The following is a 20,296-nucleotide window of genomic DNA, read 5'->3' as shown; positions in this document are numbered from 1 at the left end:
GGGGCGGCCGACGGGTCCGGGATTGGGGGTCTAGGCTAGGGGAGGGGTCTGGGGACCCGCGGGAGGGGCGGGGGCGGCCGGTCTGGGCGCCTCCCCCTATCCCCAGCCTGTGCCCTCGCTCGGTCTCCGGGCCCAGGCACGCGGGGATGGGGGCGCCTGGGGCTGCGGGCTCTGCGGGCCGGGAGACCCCGGGCCAGGGCTTCCCTGACCGCCCGGCGCACCCCAGTTCGGCGGGGCTGGGTCTCCACCTCGGGGCCCAGCAGGTCCTGCCGCGGGCTACGTAGCAGTCTCTGAGCCACCTACTGTGTGTCCCGCCGGGACTGCCCCCTGGGAGCGGCCGCTAACCGTGCCGCGAATGGCTGCGCACCCGGCCCTAGCGCAGTGCGTGCCGGTGCCACTTGGACCCCACTCCCCTGTTTCTGACGCGTGCCCTGTCCTGTTGGTCTCTCCAGTCTCGTTCAGTCTCCCAAGGAGGCCCTGGGAACCAGAAATGCCTCCCCCTCCCCCGCATTATCACCATCACCCCTTCCCCTGTGCCCCTCGCCACACACACACACTAGCCTGAAGCTTGAGGAGCACCCCGAACCACCTGTGTGGAAGAGAGAGTCTGGAGGTCCCTGGCAGGACCCACTGTCCCCCTACCCCAGCAGGCAGCCGGGGCAAAAATAACTGTTCTCGTAGCTTTTCCTGGGGGAAGGGACTTCCATCCAGGCCACCCAGCCCTTTCCCCTCAAAGCCCCATTTGTTTTCATTTCACAGATATTTACACACCTACTGCATTCTAGGCAGGGGCTGGTCAGCTGGGCCTGGGGCATGGGAGAAGGTAGGCACTTGTCTAAGCCTTTCCTAGCCCCTCACCTTGTGGCTTCCCCCCTGAGATTTCAGGAAACCCTGAGCCCTCACGCTGCTTCTGTGGGAGCAGCCTGGGTGGGCAGAGATGACCTGGGACAGGTGCCCTGTGAGGAGCAGGTGATGCCCTACCAGGCTGCTGCCTTCGCCCACAACTTCCCTTCCCCACTGACCCTCCATTCCCCTGGGGGTAGGGCTGGAGGGTTTCCTGTGGTCCCAGGAAGCCATTAGGCCAAAATTAGCAGCAGCCCTAGTCCAGCCTCACAGCCAGGCCCTGCCTCCCTTCCTCCTCTGTGTCCCACCTTTCCCTGTGCCCCATCTTTCCAACTACCAGCCATAAATGCAAACACTGAGCAATGGAGAGACAGGAAAACAGAGGGTGCGTTCCAAGATTTTATCCCTCCTCAGAGAAGTAGACTTCCAGAGCACACCTGCCATCTTCCTCCAGGAGTCTGCTCACTGGGCTCTTGCCCACACAGACCTTGTGGCAAGGGCCATGTCTTAAGAGCTCAGAAATCACAGTTCAAGGCACAAAGCTGGGCAGAGCTGTTCTGCAGTTAAGAGTTCATTGAATGAAAGAATGAATGATGGGGAAAGTGGCTGAGTCTTTAGACATCAGCCTATTTGCAACTTCCCCAGGAAGACCTGCCTTCACCTCCTCCCAACAGATTATCACCAGCAACACCACCAGTAAGTGAGCACTTGTATCTGCTACAGGCTTGGCAGGCACTGTCTCCTCTAAAGCCCATGGGGAGGTGGGTGCATCAGGCAGAGACAAGTCAGGTGGACACAAGTGGCCACAGTCCAGGCCAGCCCTTGCCTTCCCTGTGCTCTGTGTAAGGCCTGAGTCACAATTTGTTGAGTGGGTCTCTTTCCCTCTCTGCACTGCTTCAAGTGGGCAAGGGTGATGTCTGTTTGTTTGTGGTCTTACCCTCATCCCTGTAGATAGTAGGTCCTCAGGCTGTTTAGTTGTGTATATTGATGAACAAATGATTGAATGGAGAGATGGGGACAGGGGACAGGTACTTCCTGTAAGAAACGGGCTTTCTCCCACCATGGACTCTCTGAACTTCAGTGAGATGAGCAGAGCAGGAAGTAGGCCCCGGGCAGGGGTGAGGATGATCCACCCATCCAACAGTGTTTGCATGGTCCTGGGGTCACAGCCAGAGTAACTCTGGGTATCTGCCCCTCCCTGGAACGGGGGTAGGGGCAGAGCCCCTGGCTGAGACCAGCATTCAGCTTCCGCTGTGGAACCCCCAGAAGATTCTGAGGGCCCTGGGCTGACCCTCAATGGTCTTCAGCTACCCTTCTTCCTCTGGCCCAGAGGAAGAAGATGGGCGTCCTGGGATCTGAAGGGTCCGAGGTCAAGTTTCAGTACTGTCCCAGCCTCTGCCAGGGAGCCTATACTGGACCAGGATTCCTTTACATTTGGATTTGGGGACCCTCCTGAGAAGTGGACCCTCACCTCGTTCGTTCGTTTAAATTCTCATCTCCCCAAAAGTCTCTTTTTCTGGGGGAGAGAAGCAGATGGGGGCACCCCATGAGCAAGCACCTGGCTCTGCCCCGGCACGCCCCATGACTGACAGATGCAAATATCCCGCCGGGCCCCGGCAGGCCGCTCCCTCCCTCGCTGGCTCACCCGCCTCCCGGCCAGCTCCCTCCCTCCTTTATCTTATCAAAGCCGGGTAATTACAATTGCTATTTTGTTTCCTCAAATCTGCAATCAGAGCTCCCTGGCCCAGATGAGGGAGCGCCTGTCAACCTGATCGCTGAGTGACAGCCCAGCCACCTTTCCCGGCCGCCCCCACACTCCGCAAACACACACACACGCACAGACAAACTCCCTCACCTGCAAACACAAACACACACTCCTCGCCAACACACGGCCCGTCTCCGCAGACACGCCCTCGCCGGCACCCAGACACACTCCTTCAGCCTATTTCCAAACGCACCCCTCGATCCCAGCCCAGCCCCCGGCCCCTCCAATCCACACCCGCCGGAGACCGCAGCTTGCTCCGACGCGTGCTTCCTGCGCCGGGCGTTCAAAGCGCCGCGAACTCACTGCCGACCGTTCAAATGCAAATCGCCGAGACTACGTTAAGCACTTCGGCCGCTGTCTGGGAGTCGTCTCCCTCGGCCCCCAAATAGGAGCCTGCCCTTCCTCCAGCAGTCGGCAAACCCCGGCGTATGCCTTCATCCCCCAGGGCTATGAGGTCACAGTGAGCCGGCAGCGCTCCTACTGTGCGCTGAAGGGCAGAGAAGAGGGCTCGAGGAGAGGCGGGGGGTGGAGAGAGGAATAAACCATGCCCAGCTGTGTCCGCAGGGCGCCCCAACCGGCCAAGATACTCCTGGGCCGAGAGGCTGATGTGGATTGGGCCCCCACTGCGGGCAGGAGCGTGCTCGGCGCCGGCCCGCTCCCACCGGGAGACCGACCTGGAAAACCGGGGAGGAATGCACGGAGCAATCAGTGCCATCGCGGGGAGTGGGTGGGGTAAATATTGGGGCGGCGCCGCGCAGGGTGTAGATGGGTCAGCTAGGGAGGCCTCCCCGGAGAGAGGACTCTGCGAGGCACTCAGCCAGTCTCCCGCTCCTCCTGCCACGCACGTGCCGAGGCCTTTGGAGGCTGGGGCCAAAAGGAGGAAGGAAGGGAAAGAGGAGTGAGGGCCGCAGCCCGACTCCCCCGCTCCAACTCGAGTCGTTCGAATGAATGAATGAACGTATGCACGCATGCAAGCAAGCCTCAATGGCATTCCCCCGCCTTCTGCCCAAGATTCGGCCGCCCAGAGCACTGGCGGGACTCGGAGGCCCCGGCCCCACGGCGCCCGCCCGGAGCCTCTAGAGGCCGTGGGAGCGGTACGACCACCAGCGGCTTCAACCTCGCCCGCCAGAGGGCGCCAGCCCGGCCTTCCCTCTGCCTGCCGACCGCGCTCCGCAGCGAGACCCATGGTTCCCAGCCAGGCAGCCCCTCCGCTGGGCTCCCCAGGGAAGCATTTTTAAGAGTCCTCCTGGAGCGGAGAAAGGCGCCTGCGACCCAGATCACCGCAACACAGACGGGCGTCATCTCCCTTTGTCCTCAACTTGAGGAAGAGGGAGGTTGGAAATTGGACCCCTAGTTCCTCACCACGGGCTCAGGGAGAACCTCCTTCACTAGAGATGCGCTGAAGAGCGTGCGGGTAGGTACTGAAGACGCAAGGTCTTCAAAGCTGACCTCACCTGCCCCAGAACCACCACCCCATGATATCCCGGAGCCCCTTCCCCCTTGCCCAGAGGCTGTGGGTGGGAGTTGGCCCGACCCCCATCAGGCCCTGTTCTCTGTCTATCCTCAGCCTTTCTGGCCCCAGGCTGTCTCGGGAGGCAATGTTTTGTTTGTTTGTTTGTTTGTGGGCATTGACAATCCTCCCCCCACCCCACCTACACAGCTGCTGAACTGCTGACCCCAGAGCTGGTCACACACACTCATCCTCAAACCAGGTGTGTCCCTTCTTCCTGGCAGGCACAAAGACAGCCAAGTGCCAGAACTACCTGATTCCAGGCACCAGAGACCCCCAGACCCCAAGGGGTGTGGGGGACAAGAACCCCTTAGTCCAGGAGGCCAATTCCCAGGGGCCCTTTTCTGCCCCCATATGCCAGGCCACCCGGATTCTGGTTTCCCTGTCACCCAATCTGGCTAGTCCCCTCCATCTGGCCCCCGGAGTCAGGTTTCTGTAAGGTCCCAGCCCCGCTCAAGAGACGGCCTGCAAGGCTCAAAGGAGGAGCGAAGCCTGGTCCCGCCCTGCCCTCACAGGCCCTCTCTGGGCCGGAGCCCCTCATGGGGCTAGGGACACACATTCCTCAGGCTGCCCAAGCCCGCTTATCTGCCCCCTGCCCATCAGCCTGAGTGCTGACAGAGGCCCAGACCCCTTGTTTGGATGCTGATAACCTCCTGCGATGGCCCTCCCCCACCTGCAGAGACTGAGAACGGGCTGAGTGTTGGGAGGTCCTCTTCCAGCAAGGCAACTGGGGCCCAGGGTCGTGAGGGTAGAAGATCCCAGAGTTCTCCACCCTCCCCCAGGCCCAAGGCCACCCTGGGTGCTGCCACAGTGCCACCTGGCGGTCCCTAGGGAAACATCACCCAGCACAGGAAGAAGCCACACAGGAGCTGCGAAAACCCCACACCACTTTATTTCAACCTTTATCCAAAATGTAAAACTATTAAAATGTGTAGTTCTGAGCTTCAGGCACTAACTTCTAATCCTCACAGACAGGTGAGAAGAGAGACCCCAAGAATGGTGCAAGATCAGAAAACCAGGGCTGTGTGGAGCACAGGCCCTCTCCTAGCACCAAAGACCCAAGTCCCTCCCACCCAAACCCCACCCAAGCTCTCCTCTTTAAGGAAGGAACATTTACAATTCTTGAAACTTCTCGGGGAACAGGGTTCATGGCGGTGCATGGCGCATGGAGCTGACCTGAAAAGAGGAAACAAGGAATCAGCACCTAGGCCCTCAACTGCTTCTCCCGCCCCTTCCCAGAGCCTGCTGGGCACTTCTCCCTGCAACTCACCAAGGAGGGCTAGGGCCTGCCCCCCTGCTTTTTGGCAGGAAGGATGGGGCACAGCTCAGCTTCTTCCTCGTCACTGTCTTCTTGTTCCTCGCTCTCCTCCTCGGAAACATCATTGCTCATCGTAACTGGTGGACACACAAGCAGTAGGATGGGATGTTAAGACCAGACACTTTCACACCGCATGCCATTTCTTCATGCCCTGTGGTTCTAGGCTTGCAGGGACCCTGACCTCCCAGTGCTTATGGGCTAGGTGGGAAGAACTTCAGACCCTGAACTGGGTCACAAAGAGCCAAAGGAGTCTTCATCACTGGAGCTGGAGAAGCTGGGCCATGTTCCATGGAGGAGGTAGGCTTGAGTAGACGGAAAGGAGAGGGCATGTCATGCACAGGGCACAGCGTGAAGGGCACGCAGACCTGTACAGGACTGCACTGGGAGATGAAGGTGGGATGGGGCAGGAGTGCGGAGTAGGGGAAGCCTGATGGGAGAGTCTACTGGAAGCAAAGGAGAGAGTCCTTTCCTCTTCTCACCAATCTGGTGCCGCCCAGTGATCCGCACAGGGCCAGAGCCCGACTTCAGGCGGAAGGTTACAGGTGGTTGGAGCTGGAAGTCGTCCAGACTGAGCTGGGAGGAAGACAAGGATGAAGGCCTGGCCCACTCCTAGCCCACCCCACACTGTAATGAGTACTGACGTCCTCAACCCCCTCACCACCACCACCACCAGGGCAGAGCTGGGGAACTCACCATGGGTTGGCAGGACAGCTTGAGGTTGGCCACAGGGACTGCGATCTCCTGATGGTCATGGTTCCGGGCCACAACTTCTACCACATTACACTCGTCTTTGGCTCCCTCGGTGAGGCAGAGCTGGGAAGGGTACACAAGGCCTCAGGGTCTCCTCAAGAGAGGGCTGACACCACAAGTAAAGGCATCTACCCTAGCACCTGCCCAGCTTCAGAGGTCCCGGTTCACCTGGCCAGGGGAGCCGCCCATGCCGGGGGGTTAGGCTGAGGAGGTGTCTCCAAGTAAAGGGGGTCCGAGGGTTGGGTAGAGACCTATATTGCTTGCCTGGGCTTATTCATTAAAACCCCACTCCCCCGCCCCTCACCATGGTTAGTGCCAGCACGTGCTCCGCATCATCCTCTTCCTCTACCTTAAAGGTGAAGGAGCGGGTGTGGCCGGAGAGCTCACAGCCTGGGAGAAATAACAGTGAGTATGCCTGAGCGTGTGTACTGGGCTGGGGGTGGGGGATGTCACCAACCCGCGGTCACGTGTAACCTTGGGCGGACGAGCCATTTACATGTCCACCTCCTTCTCTCAGAACACCTGGGGCGCTCGACCGTGGGCCCCGCCCAACACATCTGGGGCAGGGATCTCGCCGCCCCCTTCGGCTGTGCGTGCGAGGCCTCCTCTCCTCCAGGAACAGCAAAGCAGCCCTCCGCCCACACCCACGCCGTGAAACCCTCCGCATTCCGCCTCTCATCCCTACCTCTTACTGCCCCAGTACCACCCTCAGCCTCTCCCTTCCCCAGTACCGAAGAAAAAACTGTCCATAGTGACCGGGGCTGGGACCCGCAGGCCCCCGACACCCCCGGCCCGCGTTCGGCTCTCCTGACTCAAAAACGCCAAGGCAGTTGCAGTGCCGGCGGCCATGCTGCAAGGGCCTTCTCCAAACTCCGCCCCCGACACGCACAAAGCCGGGGACCCTCGGCCAGTTCCGGCCCCGCCCATTAAAGGAGACGCTCAGTCCTGAAAGAGAAAAGGCACCGAGACACCGCAGCCCTACCCGGAGCCCGCAGCTACTGCTCGTATTGTATCAAGACCGACGAGAAAGGAAGTAAACATCACAGAAGAACGGATTTGGGATTTATGTTAACATCCTTGCTCATTTCCACGACTATGAGGGTGTCCAATTCCCCAAGCTCCTCGCTCTGTGTCGGAGGAGTGTCTCCCACTCTTCCAACTCAGGATAAGCTTTCGTCAAGGGAGGTATAGATATAAAAATGTTAACCCTTCTTACTCCTCCTTCCAGCAAAGGTGGGGTTCAGGGCAGTGCTTTTCTGCCACAGCAAAGGAAATGCACTCAGATTGTCTTTGCCTCAAGAGAGCCGAGGAGCCTAAAGACTTTCAGTTCAGGCATTTCCATCCCAACACGTCTGTCCTCTCGGCTAAGCCTCTCCTAGATACTCTTCCTGCTGTAATGACCCCGCAACTTGTTATGCCTTCACTGAGCCTTAGCTGCTGGCACCTGCTAGCAGAGGACTAGTTGGTTCATGTGTGTTCTGTTCCTGGCCGACCCACGCTTTTTGAGCTTTTAATTCCAAATCAGCCAGGAGTATCTTTGCGCCCTGGATTTTGTCAGTTTCCGCTACTCGCGCCATCTTTCGCCTTTTAAGAATCAGGCAAACTGTGTGCTTTTTCCTAATAGATGGCAAAAACTCAAACTAGAGGCCCTATTTCACACCCAGGTTGTAACTGTGGCAAGAGGGTGGGGTGGCTTGACTAAGAACCAGTCTACTTTTTTTAGCTCTTGCCCTAAGGAAAATCTGGAAGTGATGGAGGTAGGAGGGCTGCCTTCAAGATCCAACCTCTAACTTCGAACAGCTGTGGAGAGGGGGCATACTGCTTGTAGGTGAGGCATGAAAGGAGAAAAGGTAGGGGACAGACAGGAAATAGATTCACACAATACAACACGACAAGCATTCACTTCAAGTTTTATTTTGCCTCTTGCATGGTCTTTTACAGTTCGTTTTCTACAGGAACTGAGCTCTGATCTAAACAATCAATAAAAATGTCATTCCAACCTTAATATTCATAACCAGGAAATAGGATAGTACTTCATGATCCTAGAGTGATGAAAGCAAAGCCCAGGGCATCTGTCTCACAGTTACCTGTGACCAGACCAGCCAACATGATTACTAAAAGCCAAGATAAAACCAAAAGTAAACTTACTAAAAAATCCTGATTCCATGAGGTTAACTCTGAAATCCTCCAGACAAAATGCTAGAATTGTCCACTACTGTTAAAGACGAGAAAACTGAGGAAAATTCAGCTGTCTTACTATCTAGTAGGGGTCTTCCCTTCATCTCAAGCCCTCAAAAATGCAAACTTGGTTCCAGCTTTACAACATACCACATCCTTCTATCAGTTAAAAGGTTTCTAACCTTAAAACCTTCTCTCCTTTCTTCTCACCTACTTAGTGCATACTCAAAGGCCTTGGTTAAGTCACTAGGTACCACTAGGTACAATGCTTTAGGGCTCTGTCAAAGCCCACACTGGTGGAGTTCTATGAAAGAAACTGAAGTTTCTTTCTCTTTACCCCTCTCCCCTCACTCAGCTCGAAGTTAAACAGCTGATGCAAAACTGCAGAGAAGCAAGATAACAAAATACTATTATGAATCCATGGAGAAATCAGCCAGCCATGATGAAAAAATGATTCCTGCAGAGATTATCTGCCAGCTTCATGCTCAGAACCCTTAGAAACACCAAATCTAAATTAAAATACATGAAGCTTTCACAATCTGGTTAAAGGAAAAAGGTAACTGTAAATAACTGGTTAAAGTGTGCTCATTCTTTCTTTCAGAAATTAGATACAAACATGCAAGAATTAAAGACTGATTTAATAAAAATCAGTAGTAACAGGTCTTGAGATTAAAAAACAACTGACCTGAGGGCAAATGGGACCAATCAGTTCCCGAACCCTACCTGACAAATGTCAAACCCAACATTTCACATGCTGACCTAATATTGAGGTTAATTTCCAGAAGTAACTGCACCTTGCAACAGATTAAGTCCTACAAAATTAGGCTCTCGTACCCCAAATGGTCATGGCCTAGGCCTAGGTGGGAGGCACTTTAAAATAAAACTTCAAAAGAACAAAACAACCCCAAACCCAAAGACAAAAGAGAATCCACTTTTCACTGGTTTACATTATTCAAAGTGCCATTCTGAACCAACACCCTTTCATTTTAGAGGAAAAAAATTTACAAAACAGTAAACACAAAGGATAGTCAGGTTACAGCTAGTTTATATACAAAGAAATTTACAAGTTTGTCAATTGTAGGCTTTTGCCACAAACAAATGCACATTTGTCCCTACAAAGTACAACATGCCTAAACCAAGTCATTACAGGAGACAACTGGCCACGGCTTTACAAAAAGCAGAATAACTGCCCCAAATTGAAATTATTTATTCAGCTTAAACTAATGCCACAACCATCCCACTTGGAATCACTCCACCCTGACACTTCTGAAACCTACTAAATCTTTTTCATCTCTGCCATGTCCCCAAAGACTGAGACATTTCACTCAATAAACCAAGGAAAATGACAGATGTTATTTTGATTACCCTCAGGTGAGAAATGCAACCACACTGGATGCAGAAAATAGTGCTGACTACATTTATTGAAGACTCTCTCCCTGTATAAGCCCATGTAAAAGGTCTCAGCACCTAACACAAGACTCAAAAAGGAAGCCCACATCTCTTTCATACAGGATTTGCTGCAATACTATATTCTTCCAACCAGTGAGTAGTCTGAAAGTGTGAAGGGTGAGTTTTACATAGTCGTCTTTGTTTCAAATCCAATTGGCTGATCTGTTGCCACTCCAGAGGCTGAACTGTATGAAGACCTCAACTACTACCCACAAGGTGCAGTTAAGAGACTTTTGGACAGTTCACAGTGCCTACAAATGTCACAGGCTCCGACCAAGTATAACCACATCCTTTGGAAATCCTTCCATTTTTGCAATTTCAAAACAGCCTAACTTGCTGTAAAATTCCAGAATTCTTTTATCATCTGGTCTCACTTCACAGAAAGCTCCCCGGGAGCCTAGAAATAAAACAAATATTCAAAACATAAATAAGTCACTTAATTAGTATAATTATGGATATAAAACTATAATCTTTGATATAGTTAATATAAACAGGGCTTGTCAATGCCAGCACCTACATTTCACACAATCAAAAAAATTCATATTCAAAAAATTCAATAATGAGTGGCCACTGCAGCCGGCTTTTTTTTTTTTTTTTTTTTCTTTCCAAGACAGAGTCTTGCTCTGTTGGAGTGCGGTGGCGCAATCTCGGCTCACTGCAACCTCCGCCTCCCAGGTTCAAGCAATTCTCCTGCCTCAGCCTCCCAAATAGCTGGGATTACAGGTGCCTGCCACCACTCTTAGTAGAGACAGGGTTTCACCATGTTGGCCAGGCTAGTCTCAATCTCTTGACCTTGTGATCCGCCCACCTCGGCCTCCCAAAGTGCTGGGAATACAGGCGTGAGCCACCGTGCCCAGCTCAATTTTTATTTTTTCAATCAGGCAGAGATGGGGTCTCAAGCTACATTGCCCAGGCTAATCTCAAACTCCTGGACTCAAGTGATCCTCCCACTTCAGCCTCCAGAAGTGCTAGGATTACAAGCATGAGCCAGCAAGCCCAACCAGCATTTCTCAATTATTATTTTTATTTTTTATTTTTGAGATGGAGTCTGCTCTGCTGCCCAGGCTGGATGGAGTGCAGTGGCGTGATCTCAGCTCACTGCAACCTCCGCCTCCCGGGTTCACATCATTCTCCTGCCTCAGCCTCCCAAGTAGCTGGGACCACAGGCACCCGCTACCACACCTGGCTAATTTTTTCTATTTTTAGTAAGAGACGGGGTTTCACCGTGTTAACCAAGATGGTCTCGATCTCCTGACCTTGTGATCCACCCGCCTCGACCTCCCAAAGTGCTGGGGTTTACAGGCGTGAGCCACTGCGCCCGGCCAACATTTCACAATTATTAATACACATGCAATTCTTCACCACTTAATTCAGAAACCAAATCATAAAAGATGGGAAAAGCAGTATAAATTTACAATTCACTTCTTTCCTTTTATATCCAAAAATATATAGTTCTTTCCCTATCTTGCCCAAATACCACCAACTCCACAAATATGTACTCACCATTAGCCTTCAGTGAAGACAGGAGGCAAGCCATCATGCTTTTGGCCACACTTGGGTCAGTTACTTTTTTGTGAATGTCCATCTTTATCAGAGAAGGGAAATTAGCAAGGAAAGTTTCTGGCAATACTTCCTGTTCTTCATGGAAACTCAACATTATTTTCTGGAAAAATTAGAATCTCTTGACTTTCACAATAGTTACGCATTAGATATCTAACTCAAATACAGAACTTAGCAACAAGAAAGCAATATTTAATAACTCTTCCAGTCACTATGTAAGTTATCTCACACAGGATTATCCTGTAATTCTAGCTGACGCGTTTTCACTTTCTTTTTTTGAGACAGGATCTTCTTGTTGCCCAGGCTGGAGAGAGGCAGGCATTCTCTCTCGTGTGCACAAGCGCGCACTCTCTTTTTCCCTATTTATATTGTCAGGGCTGGTCTCGAATTCCTGGGCTCAAGTGATCCTTCTAGCTCGGCCTCCTGAAGTGCTAGAATTACAGGTGTGTGTTGCCACTGCGCCTGGCCACCGTTTTCATTTTTAAAAAGTTTGGGCTGGAGACCGAGACCATGCTAGCTAACACGGTGAAACTCCGTCTCTACTTAAAAAACTACAAAAAATTAGCTGGGCGTGTTGGCGGGTGCCTGTAGTCCCAGCTACTCGGGAGGCTCAGGCAGAATGGCGTGAACCCGGGAGGCGGAGCTTGCAGTGAGTCAAGACTGCGCCATTGCACTCCAGCCTGGGCTACAGAGCGAGATGCCCTCTCAAAAAAAAAAAAAAGAAAGAAAAAAAAAGTTTGGGCCGGGAGTTCATGCCTGTAATCCTAGCACTTTGGGAGGCTGAGGCAGGCGGACTGCCTGAGCTCAGGAGTTTGTGACCAGCCTGGGCAACAAAATAAAACCCTGTACTAAAAACACAAAAAATTAGCCAGGCATGGCGGTGGGCGCTTGTAGTCCCAGCAACTTGGGAAGCTGAGGAAGGAGAACTGCTTGAACCTCGGAGGCAGAGGTTGCAGTAGGCTGAGATCCCGCCACTGCACTCCAACCTGGGCGGGGAAAAAAAAAGAAAAAAGAGAAAAAAAGGGTTTGTCTGGCCAGGCGTGGTGGCTCACTCAAGCCTGTAATCCCAGAACTTTGGGAGGCCAAGGCAGGAGAATCATGTCAGGAGTTCGAGACCAGCCTGGCCAACATCGTGAAACCCCGTCTCTAGTAAAAATACAAAAATTGGCTGGGCCTAGTGGTAATTCCAGCTACTCGGGAGGCTGAGGCAGGAAATCGCTTGAACCTGTGAGGCGGAGGTTGCAGTGAGCCGAGACTGCACCACTGCGCTCCAGCCCAGGTGACAGACTCTGTCTCAAAAAAAAAAAAAAAGTGTCTAAATGCTATGTGGTATTGGATCCTAGAACAGGAAAAGGACATTAGCAGAAAAACTGGTGAATAAAGTTTGGTGTCTGATTAATAATAATGTACCCATGATGGTTAGAGTTCACAAATACAGAAAATGGATAAGGAGTATATAGAAACTCAGTTTTAACTCGGCAACTTTTCTGTATTTCTAAAATCATTTAAAATACATAAAATATTTTAAGTTAACGTATTCCTTACATAAAAATGTGTAAATTTTATGTTATATTTTACCACAAATTTTAAAAAGTTCTTATGCTGAAAAGTGTCAGATGTGGAACACCAATACATCAGCATTTCAATCACCAGCATAGTGTCAATGTAATCCCAAGTAAGCGAGGAAACACCAAACCAGCCTTTTGTTACACAGCCATGTGACTAAGGGCAGAAGGTAAAATATAGAAATAAACTATGAAGAAAATGAGGCCCGGCGCAGTGGCTCACACCTATAATCCCAGCACTTTGGGAGGCTGAGGAGGGCAGATCACCTGAGGTTGGGAGTTCAAGACCAGCCTGACCAACATGGAGAAACCCTGTCTCTATTAAAAATATAAAATTATCCGGGCGTGAGGCAGGAGAATTGCTTGAACCCGGGAGGTGGAGGTTGCGGTGAGCCAAGATTGGTTCACTGCACTCCAGCCTGGGCAACAAGAACAAGACTCTGTCTCAAAAAAAAAAAGGACTATGAATACTTTGGTGTGGTGGAGAGGGGTAGAGAAGTTTAGAAAAGGAGAAGAGAAAGAACATGGAAGAAAAAAGTATCACAAGTAGGCGTCCAAATATCTTATTTACTGTGCATAAAAACTATCCTCAAGAAGGAACTATCTAAAAAATGCATACACTGGCCAGGCACAGTGGCTCACGCTTGTAATCCTAGCACTTTAGGAGGCTGAGGCAGGCAGAATGCTTGAGCTCAGGAGTTTGAAACCAGCCTGGGCAACATGGCGAAACCCCATCTCTGCCAAAAAAATTAGCTGATGCTTGGTGGCCTGAACCTGTAGTCCCAGCTACTTGCAGGGCTGATGCAAGAGGATAACTTGAGCCTGGGAGGTCAAGGCTGCAGTGAGCCATGTTTGTGCTATTGCATTCCTGGATGACAAAGTGAGACACTGTCTCAAAACAACAACAACATATACTGATGTATAAACCAAAATCATCATATAATGTATTGGGCAACATGGGGCACACAACTTTTTTGGAGATGAAAAATGTATTTAAGTTGGGACAGGACAGACTAAGAAGTGCTCCTATCACAAACTAGACTCTCAAGAGAAGCTCGCTTATTTTTAAATCACAATGTAGAATGCATTACTCACACGGCAAGTCATTAACCTTCTGACAACCAACCAAACAGATTTAAATTACTTAAATTGTCCTGAGTACTCAACAAAACCACCATAGTATCTTTTGTTTGTTTTTTTTTTGAGACGGAGTCTTGCTATGCCACCCAGGCTGGAGTGCAGTGGCCGGATCTCAGCTCACTGCAAGCTCCGCCTCCCGGGTTTACGCCATTCTCCTGCCTCAGCCTCCCGAGTAGCTGGGACTACAGGCGCCCGCCTCGTCGCCCGGCTAGTTTTTTGTATTTTTAAGTAGAGACAGGGTTTCACCGTATTAGCCAGGATGGTCTCGATCTCCTGACCTCGTGATCCGCCCGTCTCGGCCTCCCAAAGTGCTGGGATTACAGGCTTGAGCCACCGCGCCCGGCCCCTTTTGTTTTTTTGAAACGGGAGTTTCGCTCTGCTGCCTAGGCTGGAGTGCAGTGGTGCAATCTCAGCTCACTGCAACCTCCGCCTCCTGGGTTCAAGCAATTCTCCTGCCTCAGCCTCCTGAGTAGCTGGGATTACAGGCGCCCGCCACCATGCCCAGCTAATATTTTTTATATTTTTAGTAGAGAAGGAGTTTCACCACGTTGGCCAGGCTGGTCTTGAACTCCTGACTTCAGGTGATACACCTGCCTTGGCCTCCCAAAGTGCTGGGATTACAGGCACGACAGTCACCGCGCCTGGCCAACACCATAGTATCTTTAAAACAAAGAGGAAAAAAGTGTTGTCTTTACTGTGTTTTCACCTGAGGAAATATTACAACAGTACTCCCAAATAAAAAATTGTCCCAATATTGGGGAAACAGTGAAAAATGTCATAAGAATAAGCCGTAAGAATTCTTTCTGCAAGAAAATTAACTTACAAAAGCACTAAGATTTTATGATGTATCTACGTACTTTTCCATTTTAGTAAGTACTTTAATAAAAAAAAAAACAAAAAAACCGTTACCATAGTATAATTCTTAACCTGTGTATTACCTCAGCCTCAGAGAGTTCCTTGTCACCATTTGGCTTGGTATACTTCTCCTGCATGAAGGGGATCCAGGAAATTTTACATTTTTTAATAAAGGGGGTCACATCTACAGTGCCCAAGGCGTAACCACATATGCCATCTTCATCTTCTAGGACAAAGCAGTAATCCAGGCTCAGGGAAAGCAGTCCTCCTACTAACCTGCTCAGAAGGAAAGAGGCCACAGTAAACTTAAGTTGCTAATATAAAATTCAGACTTCAGTGATGTAAGACCCACTGTACTTGAATGAACTTATGGAAGCTACATTTAGTGTAAGAAGGAACTGGAAATGCACACACATTCAGATTTTACTAAAGCCAAAGTCGGATTTAAAATAAATGAATATATTTCCAGTCATCACCTCCCCTCAATCTGATAAGCCTGGCTATAAAAGGTCTATTCCCAAATCCAAATACTCATCACATACTTGTCTCCAATAAGATCAGGCTGACTTTGAAAGGGTAAACCCACTCCATCGTCATACATTTCTCTGCAAATCTTGTACACGGATGCCTGAAAATATAATCTAGTTAAGCAACACATCAAGAAAAATGGTAGCAGAATCTAACAATATAACTCACAAGTCAGTCTGAGAAGGGAGTAACAAAATGGCCTATCAGAAATACCACCTCTTCTTTGTAAAATAAAGATTCATTGAGTCAGATTTGTAAAACCAGCAAAAAACAGCAAGGTTTTAGGAATACTGAGAATTGGCTTTTACAGAGGATGGTTTTTGTTTTTGTTCTTTGAGACAGAGTCTTGCTATCACCAGGCTGGAGTGCAGTGGCGCAATCTGGGCTCACTGCAGCATCTGCCTCCTGGGTTCAAGCAATTCTCTTGTCTCAGGCTCCCGAGTAGCTGGGATTACAGGTGCATGCCACTACACCCAGTTAATTTTTATATTTTTAGTAGAGACGGGGTTTCACCATGTTGGTCAGGATGGTCTCGATCTCCTGACCTCGTGATACGCCTGCCTCGGCCTCCCAAAGGTGTGAGCCACCAACCCCAGCCTACAGAGGATGACTTTTGATAGTCAGTTGTGTTCAAAGGCCAGCAAACCTTGAGGTATAGTCTCTTGACTTTCTATACATTAGGGATACTTCTAAAATGTTTAAACCTGTTACTGTATTTTTTTATTTTTGTGTCGCCCAGGCTGCACTTGCGCGATCTCAGCTCACTACAACCTCCACCTCCTGGGTTCAAGTGATTCTCCTGCCTCAGCCTCCCAATCAGCTGGGATTACAGGCATGTGCCACCATACCCATCTAATTTTTTTTTGAGACAGAGTCTCGCTCTGTTGCCTAGGCTGGAGTGCAATGGCACGATCTCGGCTCACTGCAACCTCTGCCTCTAGGGCTCAAGGGATCCTCCAGACTCAGCCTCCAGAGTAGCTGAGATTACAGGCACACCCAACTAATTTTTTTTATTTTTAATAGAGACAGGGTTTCACCACGTTGGCCAGGCCAGCCTTGAACTCCTGACCTCAGGTAATTTGACCGCCTTGGCCTCCCAAAGTGCTGGGATTACAGATGTGAGCCACTGCGCCTGGCCCTGTTACTGTCTTTAAACAGTCTTGCTTTTTTTCTTTAGCTGATTGTCAACAGCCTGTAGGTACTTCACAATTGAAAATCACAGAACACCAATATATTAGAGAAAATCAGTCAAGGACAACACATCATTTAGATACGTTAACTATTTTGTAACTCCAACTCTGAATACAATTGCTGACTTTTTTCAAGGGAGAAATTATAAATAACTTGGCACAAGATGTTAGAAATCTAAACTCCTTAGATTCTCCCTTAAATTTCTCAAGATACGTTGAATGTTTAAATGAACTTTCTCCATCTAAAGTTTGCAGTTTTAAGACAGAAGGATTCTTTTTTTTTTTTTTTTGAGAAGGAGTCTCACTCTGTCACCCAGGCTGGAGTGCAGTGGCCAGATCTCAGCTCACTGCAAACTCCGCCTCCCGGGTTTACGCCATTCTCCTGCCTCAGCCTCCCGAGTAGCTGGGACTACAGGCGCCCGCCACCTCGCCCGGCTAGTTTTTTGTATTTTTTTAGTAGAGACAGGGTTTCACCATGTTAGCCAGGATGGTCTCGATCCCCTGCCCTCGTGACCCGCCCGCCTCGGCCTCCCAAAGTGCTGGGATTACAGGCTTGAGCCACCGCGCCCGGCCGACAGAAGGATTCTTTTAACCAGTGAGTTCAAAGATAAGTTTTAAGTGTGCACCATACCCATACGCCAAGTTGGTAGGTAGAGAGACAATTACCTCATCTTTAGGAAAATAAGGTCTGATAGTATAAACTTTGGAGGTAGGAGTCAGTGGAGGTGGCTGAAAAAAGAGATCATTTGCCCCATCAATTGGCAGCAAACGCTGTGGGAAGAAAAAAAAGGAGATGGATTAGTGTTGGGAAGGTATCCATTTCTTTAAATGGGTGTGCACTGCAGATTACCAACTTATATTAACTGGCTACTGCAGGCAGACCTAAAGAAGAGGGGTGTACTATGCTTTACTAATAGATATACCTCTTTGCTGGGGGAGGGGAGTGCTTCTGAATAGAAATTACCCACTCTGAGTTACAGCTTTAGTGGCATATTAATGGGGATTTAATTTACAGTAAAACAAAACAAAACAAAACAAACCTATTCCAATTATGACAAATCTATTTTTTTAAACCTATCTTAGATAGACCATCTCTCTAAGATAAGATGGCAGAACAGAATGTCAGGAGGAGAGGTTTGGTCTGAAGAGGGTTATCTGTCCAGGAGACGCTTTATCCCCAAAGCAATGCGCTTCAGTTTGCTGTGCGCAGCAGAGCACCTGTTGGGGGGAGAAAAGTAGAGCACCTAGAAAGTCCATGAACAAATTCCAGCAGCAAAAAAACTTTAAATTTTCAGCAATGGACAATTCTTTCAAGCACATTATATTTATAAAATAATTAAATATCCAAAAGCTCTTTCACCATTTATTTGCATAATTACTATTTTTTGATCATGGAGTTTCCACTGGCAGACAAGCATGCGCGCATTGTGCATTGCGGGCGCAGATTAAAATGCTGTGCGACCTGCAAAGAAACAATGTGAAGTGTATACCTAGAGCCGCTGCGCTTCGCAGGCGCGGGGGGGATTGGCAGCATCTCCTTCAGAAATTACTGTGAAAGAGGAGGAAAATTTGATTTAAAAATCCAGCTATGTAACTAAATTGAATTTGGGACTAGAAAGCCTTCGGCAGACCAATCCTTCCAGCCATCTGATGCGCAACATAAGGTTTCTCATAAAACAAAGAAAATGTCAATTCAGTTGTGAATTCATATTGATACCTGGAACTCTCCTGCTAGACCACCTCTAAAGGCCCAGGGTTCTTGGTCTCCAATTAAGAATTGTGCTGAAGAATGACTACGACACCCTGTTGAGATCAGATCCAAGCGGAGAACGTTACGAGAAAGGGGATTTCCTGGGGTCTCAAATGTCCAACAAACTGACAAACACTTCGTGGAAACAGCTCTCTAACAATAATCAGGGTTTCAGGGCAAGGCTATGATAATAATTATTATTTTTAAAAATAGTAACGGCATTTCAATACTAATGTTCCTTCCTCCAATTAATGAATAATCAGTATTATCAGTTCTACTCTTTAATTACTGGAAGGAAAGTAAATCCCAAGTTTGTCTGGGTCAACTTTATATATTCCCTAGATATTACACGAATCAAGCTAGCTGCTTGCTCTGCCATAAAATTGCAGTAACTATAAACTAAAATGACTGATAGATGATTAGACACTTTATTATCACAGCCCATGAAGGAATTAAACCTGTCTGAAGTCACATTTTACATTTTGAGGAAGGGTACAGGTAAGGGAAAAGGGCGGGGGAAGAGGATTAATCTTGTCAGAAAACTAAGGTCAGTAGAATAAAATACAAGAAATTAAGTTGACAAAATGAAACAAAATGAGAAAAATTTTTTGGACAAAATTCAAAATCAGACTTGGCTAATAATAATACCAGTCTGACAGATTCTGAGAACTAAGGAGAGCCAATTGATGTTATTTTGTCCAGAGCTAAATACACTTTTCTTAAAAGTATGACAGCATCTGGTTCCTCTGACCAGTCATTATAATCTTTGCAATACACCGAACATACACATGGAATACAGAAGTCACTATTTGAGGTCACCACTTAACTAATAGGCAATAAAGCTAGCTAACAGTAAGACATAATTAAAGGCAAATGTTTGGAGGCCAAATCAAAATCACTTGCCTAGTCTTCTGACAAGATAAAGCAGCGCAATATAGTTCTTTTCCATTGGAAGACAGCATTCTACCTCCTGTTCAAGTTAACAGTCTCATCAGTACAAGATATAGTGTGCTAGTCAGACAGTCCCAAAGCAAACCAATTTTTTGTTAACAATTCAGCCCATTAAGAGATTGTATCTGGTTTGTCATTTTTCAAGGGTAGGGGTACTTTTAAAAAACATAAAATGTAGTATTTATAAAATAAATATGAAACAGGGTCAAAATTTAGACTATAAGAGAACCTGACCCATTCCGTAACTCAGTGTAATTTACACTGCAGGAAAAAAACTATACCTCTCAAACTTTAAGATCAGCCAATTTCCCCTACCCCCTACTTTGAGACTACAACATAACTAGCACTTCCAACTATTACAATAAAAAGCTGCATGTACGAAGAGCTGTGTAAATGAAAACATGGTTAATGCCTCAGTCGCTGCGCAAACGTGACTTCAGTTCATGTCTACTGCCCTTAAATCTACCTGAGCTACCTCACAGATAGAACCTTGCAATTTAAACTAATTAATCATGACGCGCTGTGAACATCTGCCGCTGTCCATCCAATAGTAGTAGACACTTGTGCTGAGGATTCTCCCATCTGTACACAATGGGGAAGAAGATAATAGAAGTCATTAGTAATCAAAAGTACTGCATAGCCACATTGTTTAAAGGACTGAATGCCAGCTGGACTGGAAAGAGGAGGAAAAGGAAGGGTTCTAATCAGTAAACCCCTGAAATTACTACAGAACCAAGAAAATACTCTCCCTGTCATGAGCTTTTGTAAAGCTATGTGGATACGAAGATAATTATTTAAAACTTTTAAGATGTTACAAGATGGGGTGTCCAATCTTTTGGCTTCCCTGGGGCACACTGGAAGAACTGTCTTGGGCCACACATAAAATACACTAATTATAGCTGATGAGCTTAAAAAATAAATCAATTTTAAAAATTCACAAGGTT

The 20,296-nt window shown here is 48.7% G+C and overlaps 3 protein-coding genes across 8 annotated transcripts in view; all 3 read right to left on the bottom strand.

The window, feature by feature from the left end:
• FGF8 (fibroblast growth factor 8) overlaps positions 1-2,941 on the bottom strand; it is an 8,846-nt gene extending 5,905 nt beyond the window's left edge. For 3 of the 4 annotated variants that reach the window (XM_017851660.1, XM_017851661.1, XM_017851662.1), the window contains exon 1: positions 2,699-2,905. The gene's annotated coding sequence lies outside the window, so the exon portion shown is untranslated. The other variant, XM_017851663.1, reaches the window with a different exon arrangement.
• Positions 2,942-4,988: 2,047 nt separating this feature from the next.
• NPM3 (nucleophosmin/nucleoplasmin 3) lies at positions 4,989-7,216 on the bottom strand. 2 transcript variants are annotated; one of them, XM_017851734.1, is made up of 6 exons: positions 6,918-7,216; positions 6,491-6,576; positions 6,130-6,249; positions 5,916-6,009; positions 5,389-5,513; positions 4,989-5,294 (listed from the first exon to the last, which is right to left on the bottom strand). In XM_017851734.1, the coding sequence occupies exons 1-5, from the start codon at positions 7,111-7,113 to the stop codon at positions 5,398-5,400; spliced, it is 612 nt and encodes a 203-aa protein (XP_017707223.1). In that variant the 5' UTR covers positions 7,114-7,216; the 3' UTR covers positions 4,989-5,294; positions 5,389-5,397. The 2 variants fall into 2 exon arrangements, 1 of the variants encoding a protein (XP_017707223.1); XR_001881423.1 differs by lacking the exon at positions 4,989-5,294 and adding an exon at positions 5,618-5,738 and having other exon boundaries at positions 5,430-5,513.
• Positions 7,217-8,079: 863 nt separating this feature from the next.
• Positions 8,080-20,296, bottom strand: part of OGA (O-GlcNAcase) — a 42,522-nt gene continuing 30,305 nt past the window's right edge. Inside the window, exons 11-16 of one of the 2 annotated variants that reach the window (XM_017851728.1) lie at positions 18,369-18,454; positions 17,318-17,422; positions 15,476-15,561; positions 15,017-15,209; positions 11,317-11,476; positions 8,080-10,210 (exon numbers count right to left, since the gene is read on the bottom strand). In XM_017851728.1, the coding sequence (XP_017707217.1) occupies positions 10,074-10,210; positions 11,317-11,476; positions 15,017-15,209; positions 15,476-15,561; positions 17,318-17,422; positions 18,369-18,454 (767 nt within the window). In that variant the 3' untranslated portion in view covers positions 8,080-10,073. The remainder of the gene's footprint in view (positions 10,211-11,316; positions 11,477-15,016; positions 15,210-15,475; positions 15,562-17,317; positions 17,423-18,368; positions 18,455-20,296) is intronic. The other variant, XR_001881422.1, reaches the window with a different exon arrangement.

This window comes from Rhinopithecus bieti, unplaced genomic scaffold (genome assembly GCF_001698545.2).
Source record: "Rhinopithecus bieti isolate Rb0 unplaced genomic scaffold, ASM169854v2 scaffold_31787, whole genome shotgun sequence".
In the NCBI taxonomy this organism is placed as follows: Eukaryota; Metazoa; Chordata; class Mammalia; order Primates; family Cercopithecidae; genus Rhinopithecus; species Rhinopithecus bieti.
The sequence above is the reverse complement of the archived record's forward strand: the minus strand, read 5'-3'. Positions and strand labels throughout refer to the sequence as shown.

Excerpts from the sequence above, each read along its gene's own strand:
- NPM3 (XM_017851734.1), bottom strand. The coding sequence starts at position 7,113 with ATGGGCGGGGCCGGAACTGGCCGAGGGTCCCCGGCTTTGTGCGTGTCG. Across the intron at positions 6,250-6,490 it reads ACGTGCTGGCACTAACCATG|CTCTGCCTCACCGAGGGAGC; the intron begins GTGAGGGGCGGG and ends TACCCTTCCCAG. Across the intron at positions 6,010-6,129 it reads AGCTGTCCTGCCAACCCATG|CTCAGTCTGGACGACTTCCA; the intron begins GTGAGTTCCCCA and ends TCTTCCTCCCAG.